General features: G+C 42.1%; 1 protein-coding gene across 3 annotated transcripts in view; it reads left to right on the top strand.

The window, feature by feature from the left end:
- The window catches only part of cdk7 (cyclin-dependent kinase 7), a 50,130-nt gene that overhangs the window by 18,917 nt on the left and 10,836 nt on the right, over window positions 1-20,377 (top strand). For all 3 annotated transcript variants that reach the window (XR_011593154.1, XR_011593155.1, XM_070879638.1), the window contains 8 exons: window positions 4,806-4,839; window positions 7,774-7,841; window positions 10,707-10,775; window positions 10,886-10,996; window positions 15,151-15,269; window positions 16,063-16,162; window positions 18,205-18,291; window positions 19,631-19,780. Coding sequence is in view for 1 of the 3 variants with exons in the window: in XM_070879638.1 (XP_070735739.1) it covers window positions 4,806-4,839; window positions 7,774-7,841; window positions 10,707-10,775; window positions 10,886-10,996; window positions 15,151-15,269; window positions 16,063-16,162; window positions 18,205-18,291; window positions 19,631-19,780 (738 nt within the window). In the remaining 2 variants the exon portion in view is untranslated. The remainder of the gene's footprint in view (window positions 1-4,805; window positions 4,840-7,773; window positions 7,842-10,706; window positions 10,776-10,885; window positions 10,997-15,150; window positions 15,270-16,062; window positions 16,163-18,204; window positions 18,292-19,630; window positions 19,781-20,377) is intronic.

Here is a 20,377-nt window from a genome sequence, read left to right on the forward strand (position 1 = left end):
AGGTCAAGCTTGGTGATCGTCTTGCCTCCTGCCAGCGTCGCAAATAGATCGTCTGCCTTAGGTAGCGGGTATTGGTCCTGTAGCGAGAAACGATTAATAGTTACTTTATAATCGCCGCAAATCCTAACCGTGCCATCACTTTTGAGTACTGGAACAATCGGGCTGGTCCACTCGCTGAATTCCACTGGGGAGATGATGCCCTCACGTTGCAGCCTGTCCAGCTCGATTTCCACACTCTCCCTCATCTTGAGGTACCGCTCGTGCCTTGTGGTGAATGGGTCGTGCCTCTGGGACCAAGTGGATCCACACCTTTGCCCCAGAGAAGTTTCCAATACCTGGCTCAAAAAGGGAAGGAAATTTGTTAAGAACCTGGGTACATGAGGCCTCATCGACATGTGATAGCGCTTGTATGTCATCCCAGTTCCAGCGGATTTTGCCCAGCCAGCTCCTTCCAAGCAGCGTGGGGCCATCGCCTGGGATAATCCAGAGTGGCAGTTCGTGCACCGTGCCCTCGTAGGTGACCTTGACCATGGCGCTGCCCAGGACAGTGATGAGCTCTTTGGTGTACGTTCTCAGTTTCGTGTGGATGGGACTCGGGGCTGGCCTGAATGCCTTGTTGCACCACAGTCTCTCAAACATCTTTTTAGTTGAGATGGATTGACTAGCGCCAATGTCCAGTTCCATGGCTACGGGTAAGCCATTTAATTTTACATTTAGCATTATAGGTGGATATTTCGTCAAAAATGTGTGCACCCCATGTACTTCAGCATCTGCCTCCTCTGAGCCTCGAAATTGCTTTGATCCACCATGGACCGATCTTCCTCTGCCACGTGGTGGTTAGCAGGTTTTACAGACCTTGCAGCTCGTCTGCAAGCTCGTTGGAGGTGCCCCATTGTTCCACAGCTCTTGCAAACATACCCTTTGAAGCGGCATGAATAGGCTGAATGGAAGCCTCCATAACGCCAACAAGGTGTGAATTGCCTTGCATTCATCCTTTGTTGCGGACTCTGTGAGTCATCTGGGTCACCTGAAGCCTGCTGGCACTTGCAGACTCGTGGTTTCTGTCCTGTACATTTCTGCTCGCAAACACAGTTCCAGTTAATTTATGAACATTGCTAGCACTTGTGTGCTGAGAGATTTGTTTGGTGTTATCACTGGTGGACATAAATGCCTGTGTTATCGCAATGGCCTTACTGAGAGTTGGTGTCTCTACAGTCAAAAGTTTTCGTCGCCTTAGCTCGGTGACGTAGCTCGCCACTTCCTGACCTTCAGATCGCTGGCACATGTAGAACCGATACCTCACCATCAGCACGCTCTCCCTCGGGTTAAGATGCTCCCGAACTAGTGTACAGAGCTCCTCATATGACTTATCTGTAGGTTTCACCGGAGCCAGAAGATTCTTCATGAGGCTGTAGGTCGGTGCCCCGCAGACCGTGAGGAGGACCACTCTCCTTTTTGCAGCGCTTCCTTCTCCGTCCAGCTCGTTGGCTACAAAGTACTGGTCTAGCTGTTCGACATAGGCTTCCCAGTCCTCACCCTCCAAGAACTTCTCCAGGATGTCCACAGTTTGCTGCATCTTTGCGTTTGATTTGTGTACTCGTCGCCAGTTACTGTGTTCCTAACACAGATGAGACTGCACACAGGGAGGTTAAAGTAGCAGTGACCTCAGTCTTTATTAAGACACTCCAGAGTGAGGAACAGGCCTTATATACAGTGCTCCCAAGGGATGCTGGGATCCCTTGGGACTTCAGGGGATGCGTTCCCTGGTGGCGGAACATTGGAGTGCATGCTTTACAGATACACAAGATTAACCTTTATTACAAAGGGATTGGAATATAAGAATAAACATAAGAACATAAGAAATAGGAGCAGGAGCTGGCCAAACGGCCCCTCGACCTGCTCCGCCATTTAATACGATCATGGCTGATCCGACCATGTACATGGGTCCACTTCCCTGCCTGCTCCCCATAACCCCTTATTCCCTTATCGGTTAAAAAACTGTCTATCTCTGTCTTAAATTTATTCAATGACCCAGCTTCCACAGCTTTCTGAGTCAGCAAATTCCACAGATTTACAACCCTCAGAGAAGAAATTCCTCCTCATCTCAGTTTTAAATGGGCGCCCCCTTATTCTAAGATTATGCCCCCTGGTTCTAATCTTCCCTATCAGTGGAAATATCCTCTCTGCATCCACCTTGTCAAGTCCCCTCATAATCTTATACTTTTCTATAAGATCACCTTTCATTCTTTGAATTCCAATGAGTAGAGGCTTCACGTCAACCCCCTCATTTCCGGAATCAACCTAGTTAACCTTCTCTGAACTGCCTCCAAAGCAAGTATATCCTTTCTTAAATATGGAAACCAAAACTGCATGCAGTATTCTAGGTGTGGCCTCACCAATACCAGATATAACTGTAGCAAGACTTCCCTGCTTTTATACTCCATCCCCTTTGCAATAAAGGCCAAGATTCCATTGGCCTTCCTGATCACTTGCTGTACCTGCATACTATCCTTTTGTGTTTCATGCACCAGGACCCCCAGGTCCAGCTGTACTGCAGCACTTTGCAATTTTTCTCCATTTAAATAATAACTTGCTCTTCGATTTTTTTTTTCTGCCAAAGTGCATGACCTCACACTTTACAACATTATACTCTATCTGCCAAATTTTTGCTCAATTACTTAGCCTGTCTATGTCCTTTTGCAGGTTTTTTGTATCCTCCTCACACATTGCTTTTCCTCCCATCTTTGTATCGTCAGAAAACTTGGCTACGTTACACTCGGTCCCTTCATCCAAGTTGTTAATATAGATTATCTATAGTTGGGGTCCCAGCACTGATCCCTGCGGCACTCCAGTAGTTACTGATTGCCAACCTGAGAATGAACCATTTATCCTGACACTCTGTTTTCTGTTAGTTAGCCAATCCTCTATCCATGCTAATATATTATCCCCAACCCCGTGAACTTTTATCTTGTGCAGTAACCTTTTATGTGGCAACTTGTCAAATGCCTTCTGGAATCCAAATACACCACCTCCACTGGCTCCTCTTTATCCATCCTGTTCGTTACATCCTCAAAGAATTCCAGCAAATTTGTCCAACATGGCTTTCCCTTCATAAATCCATGCTGACTCTGCCTGACTGAATTATGCTTTTCCAAATATCCTGCTACTGCTTCTTTAATAATGGACTCATCATTTTCCCAACCACAGATGTCAGGCTAACTGCTCTAGTTTCCTGCTTTTTGTCTGCCTCGTTTTTTCAATCGGGGCGTTACATTTGCAGTTTTCCAATCTGCTGGGACCTCCCCAGAATCCAGGGAATTTTGGTAAATTACAACCAATGCATCCACAATCCCTGCCACTACTTCTCTTAAGACCCTAGGATGCAAGCCATCAGGTCCAGGGGATTTATCCGCCTTTAGCCCCATTATAAAATATTTGTTCAGAGTTTCTGCCATCTCCATGTTCCCCATCACTAATTCCACGGACTCGTCCTCTAAGGGACCAACATTTTCTTTAGCCTCTATTTTTCTTTTTATATACCTGTAGAAACTCTTGCTACCTGTTTTTATATTTCATAAAGAAGTCTTCCTGCAATTATATAGGGCCTTAGTGAGACCACACCTGGAGTACTGTGTACCGTGTTGATCTCCTTACCTAAGGAAGGATATACTTGCCTTGGAGGAAGTGCAATGAAGGTCCATTAGAATGCTCCTGGGATGCAGCGATTGTCTTATGGAGAGGGATTGCATAGACTAGGCCTATACTACCTGGAGTTTAGAGATGGTCTCATTGAAACATATAAATATTCTTAAAGGACTTCACAGGATTGATGCTTGGAGCATGTTTACCGTGGCTGGGGAAATCTAGAACACGGAGTCACAGTCTCAGAATCCGGTATCGGCCATTTAGGATTGAGATGAGAAATTTCTTTACTCAAAGGGTTGTGAATCTTTGGAATTCTCTAACCCAGAGAACTGTGGATGCTCAGTCGTTGAATATATTCAAGGCAGAGATTGATAGCTTTTTGAATACTAAGGGAATCTAGAGTTATGGGGATAGTGTGGGAAGGTGGAGTTGAGGTAGATGATCAGCCATGATCTTATTGAATGGTGGAGCAGGCTCGAATGGCTGAATGGTCTACTCCTGCTCCTATTTCTTATGTTCTTATCTCTCTTTGGATGTGTTTTGTGGCAAAGTATTCTGAAAAATAATATTCACACCCCCAAAGACATGCAATAAACTATTTTAATCCTTAATGCTCCAACTGAAATTTGCAGGTCACATCATGTGGAAAAAAAGCAGTAAATGAACTAAGAATCTTGTATGCAGACTTTCCACCCTGCTAGATCGAATGCTTCTGAGTTTATTACACCCAAGTACTAGGGGGGAAAAACAGATGTTTTGTAGAATGCTTTTCTAGTTTCAAGTGATTCCAGTGCACTGTACTGCTTTTCAGCCTGACTTCCATTGCAAAACTTATTTTGTTTACGGAATTTTCTCTTTGTATTGGCTGCACATCTGCTCCTTGAGGTGTTTGCCTATACTCCAGCATTGAAGATTGGTTTGTCTGGGAATGCCACCTGGAGTCTATCCTAGAAACAGTATAAATATTCACACAACTGAGCATCCTAATAAATTTGGAAAGGCCACAGGCAAAGCCTTCAGAGATCACAATTTTTCATAGAGGGCTGGTTCCATGTTAAAAACACCATCAATTTATCAGCAATACTGTGATCTTACAACTGAAATATTTACTCTGCCTAAAGACGCTTCATTTTCTACTCCTGTATTTACTTTCTTTTCAGATTAAGGTCGGTCACAGATCAGAAGCTAAAGATGGTAAGTAGTGAAGCATCCCAATTGTTTCAGAATCTGAGATCCTTTTAGAATGTGCAGAGGATTTGTCCAAATATCTACATTTGATTTCAGTAAGGTAACAGCAACCTTGTGGATCTCTTTTTGTGACAGAGACTGTAATTCCAATATTGGACTATATAGTCACCTGAGAACTCACTTTTAGAGTGGAAGCAAGTCTTCCTTGATTTTGAGGGACTGCCTATGATGATGATGGATCTCGAATACATTTGTGGTCAGTGGCAAATGAACTCGGACAGCAACTTCCTGACTTTCGCATTTAACTATGCATGTGTAGTCGCCGGAAATTGTTGTTCGATTTACACTTTATCAACGGTGAGCACTGATGGCCTTTTCCCCCCTGAACTGCTTCAAATGTTTTAGTTTAAAAATAGGTTATTTTAAGAAACATCATTTGTAACTGCATCCTGGCAGAATTGTTCTATTCTTTTGGTTCTGCATGAAATAATTAAGAGGAAAAACATTTTTACAGAATCTGCTGCACATTTTCCAAGGCAAGTACCTCTGTTGAGCTGACTGAATTTTGAAAGCTGAGACTATATTTCATGGGAACTCTTAATGGACTAGTTAGTTAGTCCAGTTGCAACAGATGTGGAGGCAAGCTGTAGCTCCATTTTGCTCCAGTGTAATTCTAGAATGAATATAACTGGTAAGGATTGGGTGCCTACCCCCTCTTCAAGAATCTTTTGTCTATTCTTTTAAGAAGGATCTGTAAAGAAAGCCAATCAAAGGACTTTAGCTGTCTGTTTAACACTTTCATAAATTGATTTAAACTGATTCCAACAACTCACTAATGGTGTTTGCTTCTGGAAATTACTATCTGTGAATAAACCTGTTTGGTAGCTTAGTCAGTTATAAAAGTGTTTGATGTACCTGATATTAATTGTCCTCTGAAGTGACGTGAGCACATAGCGCAAATCTTATATGTAGTCCAGAGACAGTAAACAGGTCTATTGTACTCTAAGGCCACACTGTTTGCATGCCTGACACAAGACTCCCAAAGCAAACTCTCTACTCAGAACTCCTACACGGTAAGCGAGCCCCAGGTGGGCAGAGGAAACATTTCAAGGACACCCTCAAAGCCTCCCTGATAAAATGCAACGTCCCTACCGACACCTGGGAGTCCCTGGCCAAAGACCGTCCTAAGTGGAGGAAGAGCATCCAGGACGGCGCTGAGCATCTCGAGTCTCGTCGCCGAGAGCATGCAGAAAGCAAGCGCAGGCAGCGGAAGGAGCATGTGGCAAACCAGACTCCCCACCCACCCTTTCCTTCAACGACTATCTGTCCCACCTGTGACAGAGACTGTAATTCCCGTATTGGACTGTTCAGTCACCTAAGGACTCACTTTTGGAGTGGAAGCAAGCCTTCCTCGATTTCGAGGGCTGCCTATGATGATGATTCCAAGGGCACACTATCCCAGATTACCATGCATGCAGGGTATTACTTCAGTTCACAGGAGGTGTGGGGTTGTTTATTATATGAGCTCGCTTTTGTGTTATGCATGAGAACAATGACCTGGAGATGCCTGAATTATGGCAGTGCAAACATCCAAGAAATAAATCCCTTGCAATAGAAGTGAAAATCCAAATCTAGATTTCCCCCTCCCATCAAGAATACCAAACCGTATCAAAAAGTACAGTTCTTGGAAGAACTCCTCAGATGATCCTGCCATGACCAAGCATTAATTAAGTACTACTTTGACTCTTTCCTCCCTCCTGGTCCTTTTGCAAGTAATAATCTATTTACGTTTCGATCTTTATTTGGGTCAAAAGTGTGACTTTTATTAGAAAAATATAAATTGTTGTGAAATTGATTGTTACTAATATTTTTAATAATCTCTTAATTCTTGAAATCAAAATATGAGAATTGCCTAAATAATACTCACTCTTGTCCACTGGATGTGTTCTTGTACATGACCATTCAAAACAGCAGCATATCAAAATACTTTGTCTTCCTCAAAAGGGTACTGTAACAGTAAAGTAGATATTATTTTCAGGCAAACATACTGATGTTTATAAAGGTGTTTAAAACTGCTACTTAAAAACTAAGTGAAAATATTTTTTTATCCCACAAGCTAATATATATGATACTGCAACTATAATACAGATTGAACATTTAACATTCTCTCTTCTCCACATTCCCCGCAAAATACTTAAACACAATAATATAGCAAAATAATTATTATCTGAGAGATGAGTAGTCAGATGTGTTTTTTTGTTTTGTAATGGAGGGCAAATTACAACTGCACTGCATAATATCTTGCTATAATCAACAATAAATTATCCTGTGTTCAAATAATTGAGATAATTTTAACTGTTTATAATAAAAACAGAAAATGCTGGCATGGTCATCGACCTGAAACATTAACTCTGTTTCTCTCTCCACAGATGCTGCCTGACCCACTGAGTATTGTCAGCATTTTCTGTTTTTATTTCAGATTTCCAGTATCACAGTACTTTGCTTTTTTTTAAAAAACTTTTAATAGTTCAGATTTATTGAAATGAAACTTGCAGATATCTTTTGCATAAAAAATGCTGTAAGTGGCACTTGAAAATTATTTTGATAAAGATAGATTGCTGGGGGAAAGTAAATGTGTTTTTGTTACTATGATTTGAGAAAATAAAGTGATAGAAAACCACTGGAATTAATCTAGGAATACTTTATACCTCAGGTCACAGATTCAAAACTCAATTTCATCTTCATTCTCGGTAGTATTGTAGTCTCCTACACCCTGTCTTCATGACAGAAAACTGTCCATTATTTACTAATTAGTCAGAAGAACAAACTTTAAAAGCTGGAAGAAATTTGAGCCAGTTAAAGAAATCTAATCTGTAACCATGATTATATGTCAGCGCATCACATCTCTTTTTTTTAACTAATAATGTTCTGTTGTTGCAGGTATTAATAGAACAGCCCTCCGTGAAATCAAGTTACTACAGGAACTCAGCCACCCAAATATTATAGGAGTAAGTATTACTGAATAATTTCAAAATCATTTTTTGACAAATAATAAATCTGAAATATTTAAGAAAATCTAAGTAAGGCAAACTTTGAAGGGATGAGAAATGAATTGACTGCAGTAAACTGGGCTGAACTGTTAATGGATAAACCAGCAGACAAACAGTGGGAAGTATTCAGAAAAATATTTGGTACGATACAAAGCCAGCGCATACCCCTAAAAGGCAAAGGCTCCACCTTTGTAGTTAGGCAACCATGGTCGACAAATGAAGTAGAAGACAGTATTAAATTAAAAGAAAAAGCTTACACAAATGCAAGGAAAGGTGGAAATCCCAGCCTGGAAGAGTTATAAAAAGCAACAAAGGGATACAAAGAAAGTAATGTGTTGCAAAAAAGGGATTATGAATAAAGCTTACAAGGAATATCAAAGCTAACAGTAACTGTTTTTTAAATAAAGAAAGAGAATGGTAAAGAGGAATGTGGGTCAATTAAAGATGGATGAAGGCTTGGCTATAATGGATAATAAGGAAATGGGAGGCTTGTTAAATGAGTACTTCATATCTGTTTCCACAGTGGAGAATAAGGTCAAAATAGCAGTGTTACAAAGGAACCTAAAAATATAATTGGAGGTAACCTTGCGACATGGTTTGGGAGGTAGGAAAGGGAGTGGGGATAAAGAGTTCATTCACTGATTGGTGGGATGTGACGTGATGTTCCTCAGGCTGAGGCCTCAAATCAAATCCTATCAACATATATAAATGAGATGAAGGAATAGAAAGTTGTATATCCAAGTTTGCAGATAACACTAAGTTAAGAGGTACAGTAAGTTGTGGAAATGAGAACAGGAAGTTACAAAGAGAGATAGACAGAATAAGTGAGGGAGCAGAATTATGGCAGATGGAATTCAATGTGGAAAAATGTGAGGCCATCAACTTAGTTTGAGAAAGACGAATCAGGATATGGAGCAAAGGCAGGTAAATGGAATCGAGGTACAGATCAGTCATCTAATTGAATGGCGGAACAGGGTTGAGTGACTGAATGACCTTTTCCTGTTCCTGTGTTCTACTCTGGGTTGTGAAAGTATTGAAGAATAAAATAGACATGGCAAATAATTCCATTGTTACAGATTTTTCATGTTAAAGCAAACCTGTGGGATACACAGTATGCAAGATATTTCACTATTTAGGGAGATTATTATATTTTAATATTGCGTAAAAGTAGGCTGTGGGATCAATTTTAATAATTAGCATTAATAATGTGATCAGACGACATGCAGGCTGTGATCCTTACCAACGGATCCATTACAGACCAAATCCAAGTCCGGACTGGGGTCAAGCAGGGCTGAGTCATCGCGCCAACCCTCTTCTCAATCTTCCTCGCTGCCATGCTCCACCTCACACTCAACAAGCTCCCCGCTGGAGTGGAACTAAACTATAGAACCAGTGGGAACCTGTTCAACCTTCGCCGTCTCTAGGCCCGGTCCAAGATGACCCCAACCTCTGTCATCGAGCTACAGTACGCGGACGATGCCTACGTCTGCGCACATAGAGGCTGAACTCCAAGCCATAGTCAACGTATTCACTGAGGTGTACAAAAGCATGGGCCTTACGCTAAACATCTGTAAGACAAAGATCGTCCACCAACCTGTCCTCGCCGCACAGCACTACCCCCCCGCCAGTCATCAAGACGCATGGCGCGGCCCTGGACAACGTGGATCATTTCCCATACCTCGGGAGCCTCTTATCAACAAGAGCAGACATTGGCAACGAGATTTAACACCACCTCCAGTGCACCAGTGCAGCCTTCGGCTGCCTGAGGAAAAGAGTGTTCGAAGACCAGGCCCTCCAATCTGCCTCCAAGCTCATGGTCTACAGGGCTGTAGTAATACCCGTCCTCCTGTATGCTCAGAGGCATGGATCATGTACAGTAGACACCAAGTCGCTGGAGAAATACCACCAACGATGTCTCCGCAAGATCCTGCAGATCCCCTGGGAGAACAGATGCACCAACATTAACGTCCTCAACCAGGCCAACATCCCCAGCATTGAAGCACTGATGACACTTGATCAGCTCTACTGGGCAGACCACATTGTTCGTACGCCTGACACGAGACTCCCAAAGCAAGCACTCTACTCTGAACTCCTTCACGGCAAACGAGCCAAAGGTGGGCAGCGGATACGTTACAAGGACACCCTCAAAGCCTTCCTGATAAAGTGCAACATCCCCACTGACACTTGGGAGTCCCTGGCCAAAGACCGCCCTAAGTGGAGGAAGTGCATTCGGAAGGGTGCTGAGCACCTCGAGTCTCATCGCTGAGAGCATGCAGAAATCTTGCGCAGGCAGCGGAAAGAACGTGCGGCAAACCAGTCCTACCCTCCCTTACCCCCAATGATTATCTGTCCCACCTGTGACCGGGACTGTGGTTCTCGTATTGAACTGTTCAGTCACCTAAGGACTCATTTTTAGAGTGGAAGCAAGTCTTCCTCGATTCCGAGGGACTGCCTATGATGATGGTGATATAATACATCATTACAAAATATCAGATTTCTGTTAATACAGTCTGAATGCTTTAGTAGGCTATGAAAATATTCAAAAGCATTGTTTCCCTGTTGTAGAGTAAGTATCATCAGTCACACAGGAGTAGTAGGATTATTAGAGTTTATTTCAAGAAACTCTTTTACTAAAACAAAATAGGTTAAAAATCCTGCTATTTCTACGCGAGCAGAACTGAATTTAGTAAATTATGGAGCCATGTAGCTTTAGTCTCTGTTATCGTTGTGATAGGTAATAGAGATGTTTTGGTTTGCTTGTCAAAATTTAACTCTCAAGTAAATGGAAGTGAAATGCTGACTTTTTGTAATTTTCCCCCTTAGCTTCTTGATGCTTTTGGCCACAAATCCAACATCAGTCTTGTGTTCGACTTTATGGAGACCGATTTAGAGGTAAAATTTAGCATGAAATTCACTTTCTGGGTTGCAGGTGACAGGAAATCAGACACTGTTGTGCCTGGCATTATAAAAGATTATTTTTAACTGCTCTTTCACCAATACAGGTAATAATAAAAGATACCAGCCTTGTGCTGACTCCTGCTAACATCAAAGCATATACGTTAATGACACTCCAGGGTCTAGAATATCTTCATATACACTGGATTCTACATAGGGTAAGTGTTTATTATGTGTGTGTATATATATTATACCTGACTACCTTGACAAAGAATGTGCTCCACCTACATACCTGTTAAAATTGTATCCCTTCTAAATTCATCATTTTTAAAACGAGACATCAATGTAGCAATAAATACAATGTGTACTTGCCTCTAACATCAGTCCTGTTGTATGCAGTATTATGTTGCTCCACGCTTTCTGTCCTGGCAGTTCTATGGGGAGCCCTACATCCATCCATTTTACTAAAGCGGGTGAAAGACAAAGTGATTCCGATTCAGAATGCCTGCTGCACTGCAGTGTAAAATTCCTCGACCATCAATAAGGACAGTAGTGTGGGGATACGGGGGGGGCGGGAGAGGAGTTCAGAGAATGCTGTGTAAATATTACAAATTCATCACTGTTGGTGCAGAGTGCTGTGGAGCAGACTCGCAAGCTTACCATGTATCCTGTACACCTGCTTCATTAAATAGTTTGGAACATTAGAGGGGAGGGTCACCAGGACGTGGCAGAAGAGAAGGTGAGACAAAGTTCATGGAAAACTAGAAGGGCCAAACAGCAACAGGACAAAGAATGGTGTAGAAAGAGCAGGAATTAGATGGAAGGGAAAAAGAAAGCCAACCAGCATGGTGTTGGAATGCATGTGTGTTAATGTGAGAAGTGTTACAAATAAGGTCAATGAGCTGCAGCCACAAGTTGCCCCATGTGGTTATGATATAGTGACCTGGCAGGAATGGGAACTAAACATACCTAGCTGCAATGTTTTTAGGAGGGATGGGGAAGAAAAAAAGAAAGGGGTGGGGGGTGAGTGGCAGTATTGATTAAGATAATATTGCAGTCCTACAGTGGGACGATACACTAGAAGGTTCGAAGACTGAATCTATTTGGTTAGACATCAGGAACCGAAAAAGAGCTGTTACACTGCTGAGTGTTTACTACAGACCCCAAATAGTGAGAAGGAGATAGCAGAGCAAAACTGTAGGCAAATTTCAGAGAAATATAAACCTGTGCTGCACCTGCCCTGGGATATTAGGGCAGTAATAGTAGGGAACTTCAATTACTCTCATATAGATTGGGGAGAAAAACAGAGTAAAGGGCATAAAAACAGAAAATGCTGGAAATCTCAGCGGGTCAGGCAGCATCTGTGGAGAGAAAGCAGATTTAACGTTTCAGGTCGATGACCCTTCATCAGAACTGGAGTGTTCGGAAAGAACGGATTCTTAACAAGCACTGAAAGGGGGAGGGGAAGAAAGAACAAGAAGCTCGACGTAAGCTCGAGGAACAGCACCTCATCTTTCATTTAGGCACTTTACAGCCTTCTGGACTCAACATTGAGTTCAGCAATTTGAGAGCCTAGCCGCTGCCAGTCTTTGGCTCCCTTCCCCCCCCCCCCCCCTAAATAGATAGAAAGGAGGTGCTAAATAGGTTGGCATCACTCAATGTTAACAAGCCAGCTGGTCCAGATGGATGCATCCTAGGTTGCTGAAGGAAGGAAGGGTGGAGAAAGCAGAAACTCTGAACACTAATCATTCAGTTGCATGTGGGGGTGATGCCAGAGGACTGGAGGATTGCAAATGTTAACCCCTGGTTCAAAAAAGGGGAGGGGGACAAACTGGCAACTACTGGCCAGTCTATCTAATGTTCATGGTGAGAAAACCATTGCTAGAGATCATTGTCAAGGACAATATTAATTCTCATTTGGAGAAGCATGGGTTAATACGGGGCAGCCAGCAGAAATTTGTTAATGGCAAACCATGGGGGTTGATGAAGGTAGTGCAGTAGATGTATATATGAACTTTCAAAAGGCATTTGATATATTTGAGCCGGCATGGATTCGTTGGGCCGAATGACCTGTTTCTGTGCTATACTATGTAATTCTCTCATAACAGACATATTCGGAAAATAGATGCAAATGGTATTAAAGGGAAGGTGGTAACTTGGGTAAGGAATTGGCTAAGGGAGAGGAGGCACAGAGTGGTGATGAACAAAGTTTTCCTGACTGGAGGGATGTATACAGTAGGGTCTCCCAGGGTCACTATTGGGGTCATTGCTTTTCTTGTTATATATCAGTGACTTGGCTTTGGGTATAGGGGGCACAATTTTGAAGTTTATGGATGATACAAAATTTGGCAATGTAGGAAATAGTGAACAGGATAGTAACAGACTTCAGGAGGTCCTAGACAAACTGGTAAAATGTGCAGACACATGGCAGATGCAATTTAATGTGGGTAAGTATGAAGTGATGTACTTTGGGAGAAACAACATGGAGGAGCAGTACCATTTAAATGGTACTATTTTGAAGGGGTGCAAGAGCAGAGGGACCAGGTGGTGCATATTCACAAATCCTTGAAGGTAGCAGGGCAAGTTGTTGAGGTGTTATTAAAGATTGGCTTTGTAAATCGGGGCATTGAATACAAAAACAAGGAAGTCATGCTAAACCTTTACAAGTCACTGATTAGACCACATCCTGGAGTAGTGTGTAAAATTTTGGGCACCACATTTTAGAAAGAATGTCAGGGCCTTGGAGAGGGTACAACAGAGATTTACCAGGATGATACCAGGGATGAGGGACTTCAGTTATTTAGAGAGATTGAAGCAGCTGGGATAGTTCTCCTTAGAGCAGAGAGGGTTAAGGGGAAAACTAATACAGGTATTCAAAATTATGAGGGGTTTTGATCGAGCAATTAGGGAGAAACTGGCAAATAGGTCGGCAACCCGAGGTCATAGATTTAAAATAATTGGCAAACGAACTGGAGGGGAAATGAGAAATTATTTCACACAGATGGTGGTTGTTATCTGAAACATACTACCTGAAAGGATGGTAGAATCAGATTCCATACAGCTAGAGCGTCCGAAATCCAGAAACCTTGGGACCGAGGCCGTTCCAGATTTCGGAATGTCGTTCCGACGTTCTGGAAATGCTTAGGTTCGGGTATTTCCGGATTTCGGAGCGTCTTTCCGACGTCCCGAATCCGGAAACATCTGGGCCGAGGTAACTGGGGGATCGGCAGAGCGGGGGGTCGGCAGCGGGGGGGGGGGGGTCGGCAAAGCGGGAGGTCGGCAGCGCGGGGTGGGGGATCGGCAAAGCAGGGTGGGGGGGGGGGGGGGGTCGGCAAAGCGGGAGGTCGGCAGTGCGGGGTGGGGGGTTGGCAAAGCGGGAGGTCGGCAGCGCGGGGTGGGGGATCGGCAAAGCGGGAGGTCGGCAGCGCGGGGTGGGGGATCGGCAAAGCGGGAGGTCGGCAGCGGGGTGGGGGGGGGGTCGGCAAAGCGGGAGGTCGGCAGTGCGGGGTGGGGGATCGGCAAAGCAGGGTGGGGGGGGGGGTCGGCAAAGCGGGAGGTCGGCAGCGCGGGGTGGGGGGTCGGCAAAGCGGGAGGTCGGCAGCGGGGGGGGTGGGGGGTCGGCAAAGCGGAAGGTCGGCGGCGAAGGGTTGGCAGCCGGGAAAAACCTGCATTGAAGACCTGCAAAAAAGTTTTTATTTTTTAATTCTTTTTTCAGCGATTTAGTAGGTAAGGGTTTTGTGAATGTTTTGAGAATTTTTATTTTTTGTTTTTCGGAATTTTTGAGGGGTGTTTTTCCCCCTTAAAATCGTTTTTTTTTTTAAATGACTGGATTTGGGAACATTTTCCGGATTCGGATCAGTCCGATATCTCGATTCTGGAAAATTCTGAATTTCAGAACTCCGGATTTCGGACGCACAAGCTGTATAAGCTTTCAAAAGGCAATTGGCATGTATTTGAAGAGAACTAATTTATGCGGAAAAATCTGGGGTTTGGGACTAAATTGGATAGCTCTTTCAAAGAGCCAGCACAGGCACAACGGGCTAAATAGCCCCCTTCTGTGCTATAAGCTTATATGATTCTATTGTAGTTTGAGCATCCTGTTGTGCTTCGAATATACATATCTGTTTATGCCTCTCTCTCTCTCTCTCTCTCTCTCTCTCTCTCTCTCTCTCCATGTAAGCAGTTCAAGACCTTTATTGCAGTGTGTAAAAAAAATTAATTCCTTTCTGCACTTACATTACTGTTCTACATTAACAATATATGTCCAACTTTTAAATAATTAAATAGTCTCTCTTCCACACTGTTGGCTTGTTCTTTACTTTGAATGTTTATAGATGTCATTATAATGCATCCATTTTAATACATTTTTCAGGATATGAAGCCCAACAACTTGTTAGTGGATGAGAATGGAATCCTCAAACTTGCTGATTTTGGCTTAGCCAAGTCATTCGGTAGCCCCAATAGGATGTATACACATCAGGTCGTAACAAGGTAACAGAACCACAGGAGAACTTTTGAAAATCTCCTAATTAAAATGAAGCAAGTTATACATTTTCTAAAGCTTGACCTGGTGCTATCAATGTGCGTTGAGCCCACTGATTTGACCTGATATTTTGTATGAAAATTTCCTGCCGCTTAGAAAATATACATCATGATCCAAAATAATCTTCTGCTTCCCTGCCTCTCTGTTTAGTGAGGCAAGGCAACCAAGATGAGGAAAAAATGGCCGCCTTTGCTTTTCTTTACTAGGTGAAGAGCATTGGAAATAATATTGCAGTATTAGAAATAGCAAAAAGTTAGGGACTGTGTAAAATGGGAAATGTATATTACTTTGGTATTCAGTCTATTACAAAATAATATTGCAGCTTTATAATGTCTTGTTTTGGATAATTATGTAAAGAGTTTAATCAGTAGACTTTGTTGTGGCACTCATTTAATAATACCGTCTTTTTTTTTAGTGGTTTGAACTTCTGATAAACATTTCCTTAAACAGCAGCAGTAAAGCTGCAGCTCTCTGGCCTGCTTATTTGTGTCCAGTTTCTAAACTTTTAATTTTGTATTCGCAATTATGGTGACAAAACTAGACTAGACAGGACAAGTACTTATAACTGAGTGTATTATATCTGTCTTTAAGTTCTTAAAAATAATATTTTTTGGAGGGGAATAGAGGGGAGGGTTCTAGATGTTTATTTCTGTCCTCTGTTAAATTCTGCTTTCTGTTGGTGATTGCCTTTCCCAATTTTTGGAAGCACTTTCTTGATGAAAATTCAATGCTTTACTTCAGATGGTACAGATCGCCAGAGTTATTGTTTGGAGCCAGGATGTATGGTGTTGGAGTAGACATGTGGGCAGTCGGTTGTATATTAGCTGAGCTACTTCTTAGGGTAAGTGCTAATGAATTAAATAAACTGGGTAAATAAGTCTCTTTAAATACTATTAAAATTAAGTTAAAAGTTAATTTCCCTCTAACATGCCCTCAAATAATGATTTCATCATTTCTTTTAAATGTTCATTCCATTTTTTACTGACATGGTGTAATGAAGAGAATGTATTCCATGAAGCCGTAGCTTCCTTTTTCTGCTTTATGCTGTTAGTTGTAGAATCATCCCCAATTGTACTAATACCACAAACAACAACTTGCATTTATATAGCACCTTTAACGTAATAAAACATTTCAAGGCTCTTCACAGGGGCATTATCAAACAAAATTTCACATTGAGCCATAGAAGGAAATATTAGGGCAGAAAAGAGGTAGGATTTAAGAAGTGTCTTAAAGGAGGAAAGAAAGGTTTCGGGGGGTATTCCAGAGCTTAGAGCTTAGGGCTTAGGCAATTGAAGGCACAGCCACCAATACTGGAGCAATTAAAATTAGGAATGCTCAAGAGGCCAGAATTGGAGGAGTGAAGATATCTTGGCGGGTTGTAGAGCTGGAGGAAGTTACAAAGCTAGGGAAGGGCCAGGCCATGCAGGGATTTGAAAACAAGGATGAAAATTTTAAAATCGAAGTGTTGCTCAATTGGTCAGCGAGCACAGAGGTGATGGATGAATGGAACTTGATGCAAGTTAGGATATGGGCAACAGAGTTTTGGATGAGTTTAAGTTTATGGAGGGTGGAAGATGGGAGGCATGCCAGGAGAGCATTGTAATAGTCAAGTCTTTGAACAGTGTCGCCCTCCCATACACCATCTCTGCCCATTCCATCCCTCCCGTGCCTCCTTCTCTATCCTCATGGGGAAGGAGGCATGGGAATCAGTGCAAGTTAGCTGTGACCTTGTCCTCTGCGACATGAATTGAGGCTGAACAGACATTCTCTGCTTTGAGGCAATTGGCAACTATATGAAAAAATAAGTCACGATCTGGCTGATCGAGAATAATGCCTTAGTCCCAGAGATAGAAGAGTACAACATGCAACTCTTGGCTGCCCTAGTTACATTTTTAGAGGTAGTAACAGATGTATGTCTGTAGTCTAGTTACTTGGAATAGATGTCTGTGATTTTGTAGGTATTGATTGCTGGTCAGTTTATTAAGAGGGTGGGAAAATGACCTGGAATTTACAGGAATTTACCATATAACAATGTGAAATTTCATTTAAAGAATAGCAATCTCACATGATAAAACTGATTGTCATCCAGGCTTAACACATTTTAAAGTTAGTGGCCAGTATAATATATTAACAGATGGCTAGTAAGAATTTACCTGAAGACATATTGTGCATCTAGACAACAGATTGTTCTGTGCCCACAAACACACTGATTTCACAGAACTGACAGAAGTTATCTTGTGTGATTTTCAAGGTAATTGTAGTTTGTTGCAGACTAGCTTCTAGGACTAAAATCCACAACTTTGTGTTTACCTCAAGCGATCACCAGAGAATTGAAGCCTTCAATTTTTACAGTGGGGCCACATTCATGATAATGTCATGCTGTAGAGTGCAGATCACGTGGGAACTGTTATAGAGATGCCGATGACATTAGAGAGCTAGCCTGAGCAGAAGCTACAGTAAAAGACTGGTTAGGAGAAAGCAAACCCTTGCTGCAGTTCAGATGAGAGTTTTGTGGTCTGGATGTGGATCGTGGTCAGGGTCAGACTGATCAAATCCCGAGTGCTCCCGTGAATGGCTCAATAGCATTACATCATTGATGCCCTCCCTCCCTTTTTCCATGATAATCCCGAAGAATCCCGTACCCTTCAGAGGGCGCCAGTTTACACCTGACTATTCAGATAGCAGCCACAGTGTAGTTGGATGTTTCACTTGCTTATGAAATCTTTTGGATTTCTTTTGAATTCCAAAGCCCTTTTCTAGCCTGCTATTGTAAAGGATACTGACTGCATTTCAATTTAATTCATGTATACTTCAGTAATAGGTGGTTTGAGAAGAGAAAAACCTTTTATCGGCTTAACTGTCTGTTATTTTGTGTTGACGCAGACGCCATTTTTACCTGGAGATTCAGATCTAGATCAACTGACGAAAATATTTGAAGCTTTGGGTACTCCAACAGAAGAACTGTGGCCTGTAAGTTCATTCTTTAAGGTTTAAAAATGAATATTATATTTAAAGAGTATGAATAGAAACTCATTATGTACAAGTATGAGACGAGTACTGAGATGTAGAGTACTTGTCCCACCACAAGTGATTTCAACTCTGAACGACTGATTTTAAAGTTACCTCCTGCCCAGAGACCACCAGGCTAGCCCTGCTTTAGGCATATCCTCTAACATTGGAGTCGATCTGCTTTTCGGCACCAGGGCCTAAGGGTTTAGTGGACAGAAGACCTTACTGTAAAATAATACGATCTTCTGCTGATGATTTTTCATCCACGAAAATGAGTCATTAGCAGCTTGTGCCTAATTTTGTAATATAGGCTATTGCCTGCCAAGTTCTTACAATCTGATACTGAACAGGAACATCTACACTAAAGTTTCTTGTTTGACAAGTGTACAGCTTGTTTGAAGAACAAACTAAGCTGTTTTCTGGGCCTTTGTGCACAATAAAAACATCAGAAGTAGAATAAACCTTTTTACTTCTCTTCTTAGGCTTTTAACACCATTAATTTAGTTACACAATATACTTCATTTGGCTGGAAGAGTTCCTTAATTTTGCCAGAATATCAATAAAATGAACATTGTTTATCTGATTAGATACTACTCCGATCATGTTGGAAAAGCACAAAATGTCTGGTTGTTTTATTGTAATCCTGTGTATTGGGCTCTTTTGCATTATGAACATGTGTTGCAGGGCACTTTGCATTACTTCACACCCACACTTATTAAGGAAGGATATACTAGCTTTGGAGGGGGTACAGAGATAATTCACTAGGCTGATTCCAGAGATGATGGGGTTACCTTATGATGATAGATTGAGTAGACTGGATCTTTACTCGTTGGAGTTCAGAAGGATGAGGGGTGATCTTATAGAAACATTTAAAATAATGAAAGGGATAGACAAGATAGAGGCAGAGAGGTTGTTTCCACGAGTCAGGGAGACTAGAACTAGGGGGCACAGCCTCAAAATACGTGGGAGCCAATTTAAAACCGAGTTGAGAAGGAATTTATTCTCCCAGAGGGTTGTGAATCTGTGGAATTCTCTGCCCAAGGAAGCAGTTGAGGCTAGCTCATTGAATGTATTCAAATCACAGATAGGTAGATTTTTAACCAATAAGGGAATTAAGGGTTGCGGGGAGCGGGCGGATAAGTGGAGCTGAGTCCACGGCTAGATCAGCCATGATCTTATTGAATGGCGGAGCAGGCTCGAGGGGCTAGATGGCCTACTCCTGTTCCTAATTCTTATGTTCTTATGTTCTTATATCCAAAACAGATGCTTCAGATTTTGCATACATATTTTCTAATTGCAGGGAATGACCAGCCTTCCTGACTATGTGTCATTTAAAAGCTTTCCTGGAACTCCACTTGAGCATATATTCAGTGCTGCTGGGGATGACCTACTGGAGTTGCTACAAGACCTGTTTACTTTTAATCCCTCCACAAGAGTAACAGCTACACAGGTAAATGGAGGCTGATTCATTATTCTGATTTACATAAAGAGCTGAGAGCTACAGTTCACTCTCCATTCAGTCAACTAGATTTGCATTTCACCATGATTAAATGTGTAAGTATGAGAGTGGACACTTGAATACTTTGTAGGGTATTTTCTGCTCCCTTTTCTTCGCCCCTCCCTACTAGCCAAAGATCTAGCACGTTTGTCCAGTGCAGAGCTGAGTCATAGAGAGTAGGAAGGCCCTTTGCAATGTATTAACAACCTCTTTTCACCTCTGGTTCACAACAGCACGTTTCGAGTAAGCACGAGACTTCGTAGTGGAGTATACAGAACAGACTTTATTGATGCACAGTAAAGGTGATTGGCCTAAACTGTATATAGAGTGTGCTTTTCCGATTTCTCTTTTTTTCGAGCACTCTAACATACTGTTGAAAGCCATGATCCTTTATACACCATATTTTGACTACATCAAAGGAAAATGTCATAGATATGACGTATCTATTCCCAAACCCTTTGAAAATAGGTTATTGGTGTAAATAGTTGTAGTTTGTTTACTTCAAAACGACTTCCTTTAAACAAGACTTCCTGAAGTGGATTCACTACC

This window comes from Pristiophorus japonicus, chromosome 1 (genome assembly GCF_044704955.1).
Source record: "Pristiophorus japonicus isolate sPriJap1 chromosome 1, sPriJap1.hap1, whole genome shotgun sequence".
Taxonomy (NCBI): domain Eukaryota; kingdom Metazoa; phylum Chordata; class Chondrichthyes; family Pristiophoridae; genus Pristiophorus; species Pristiophorus japonicus.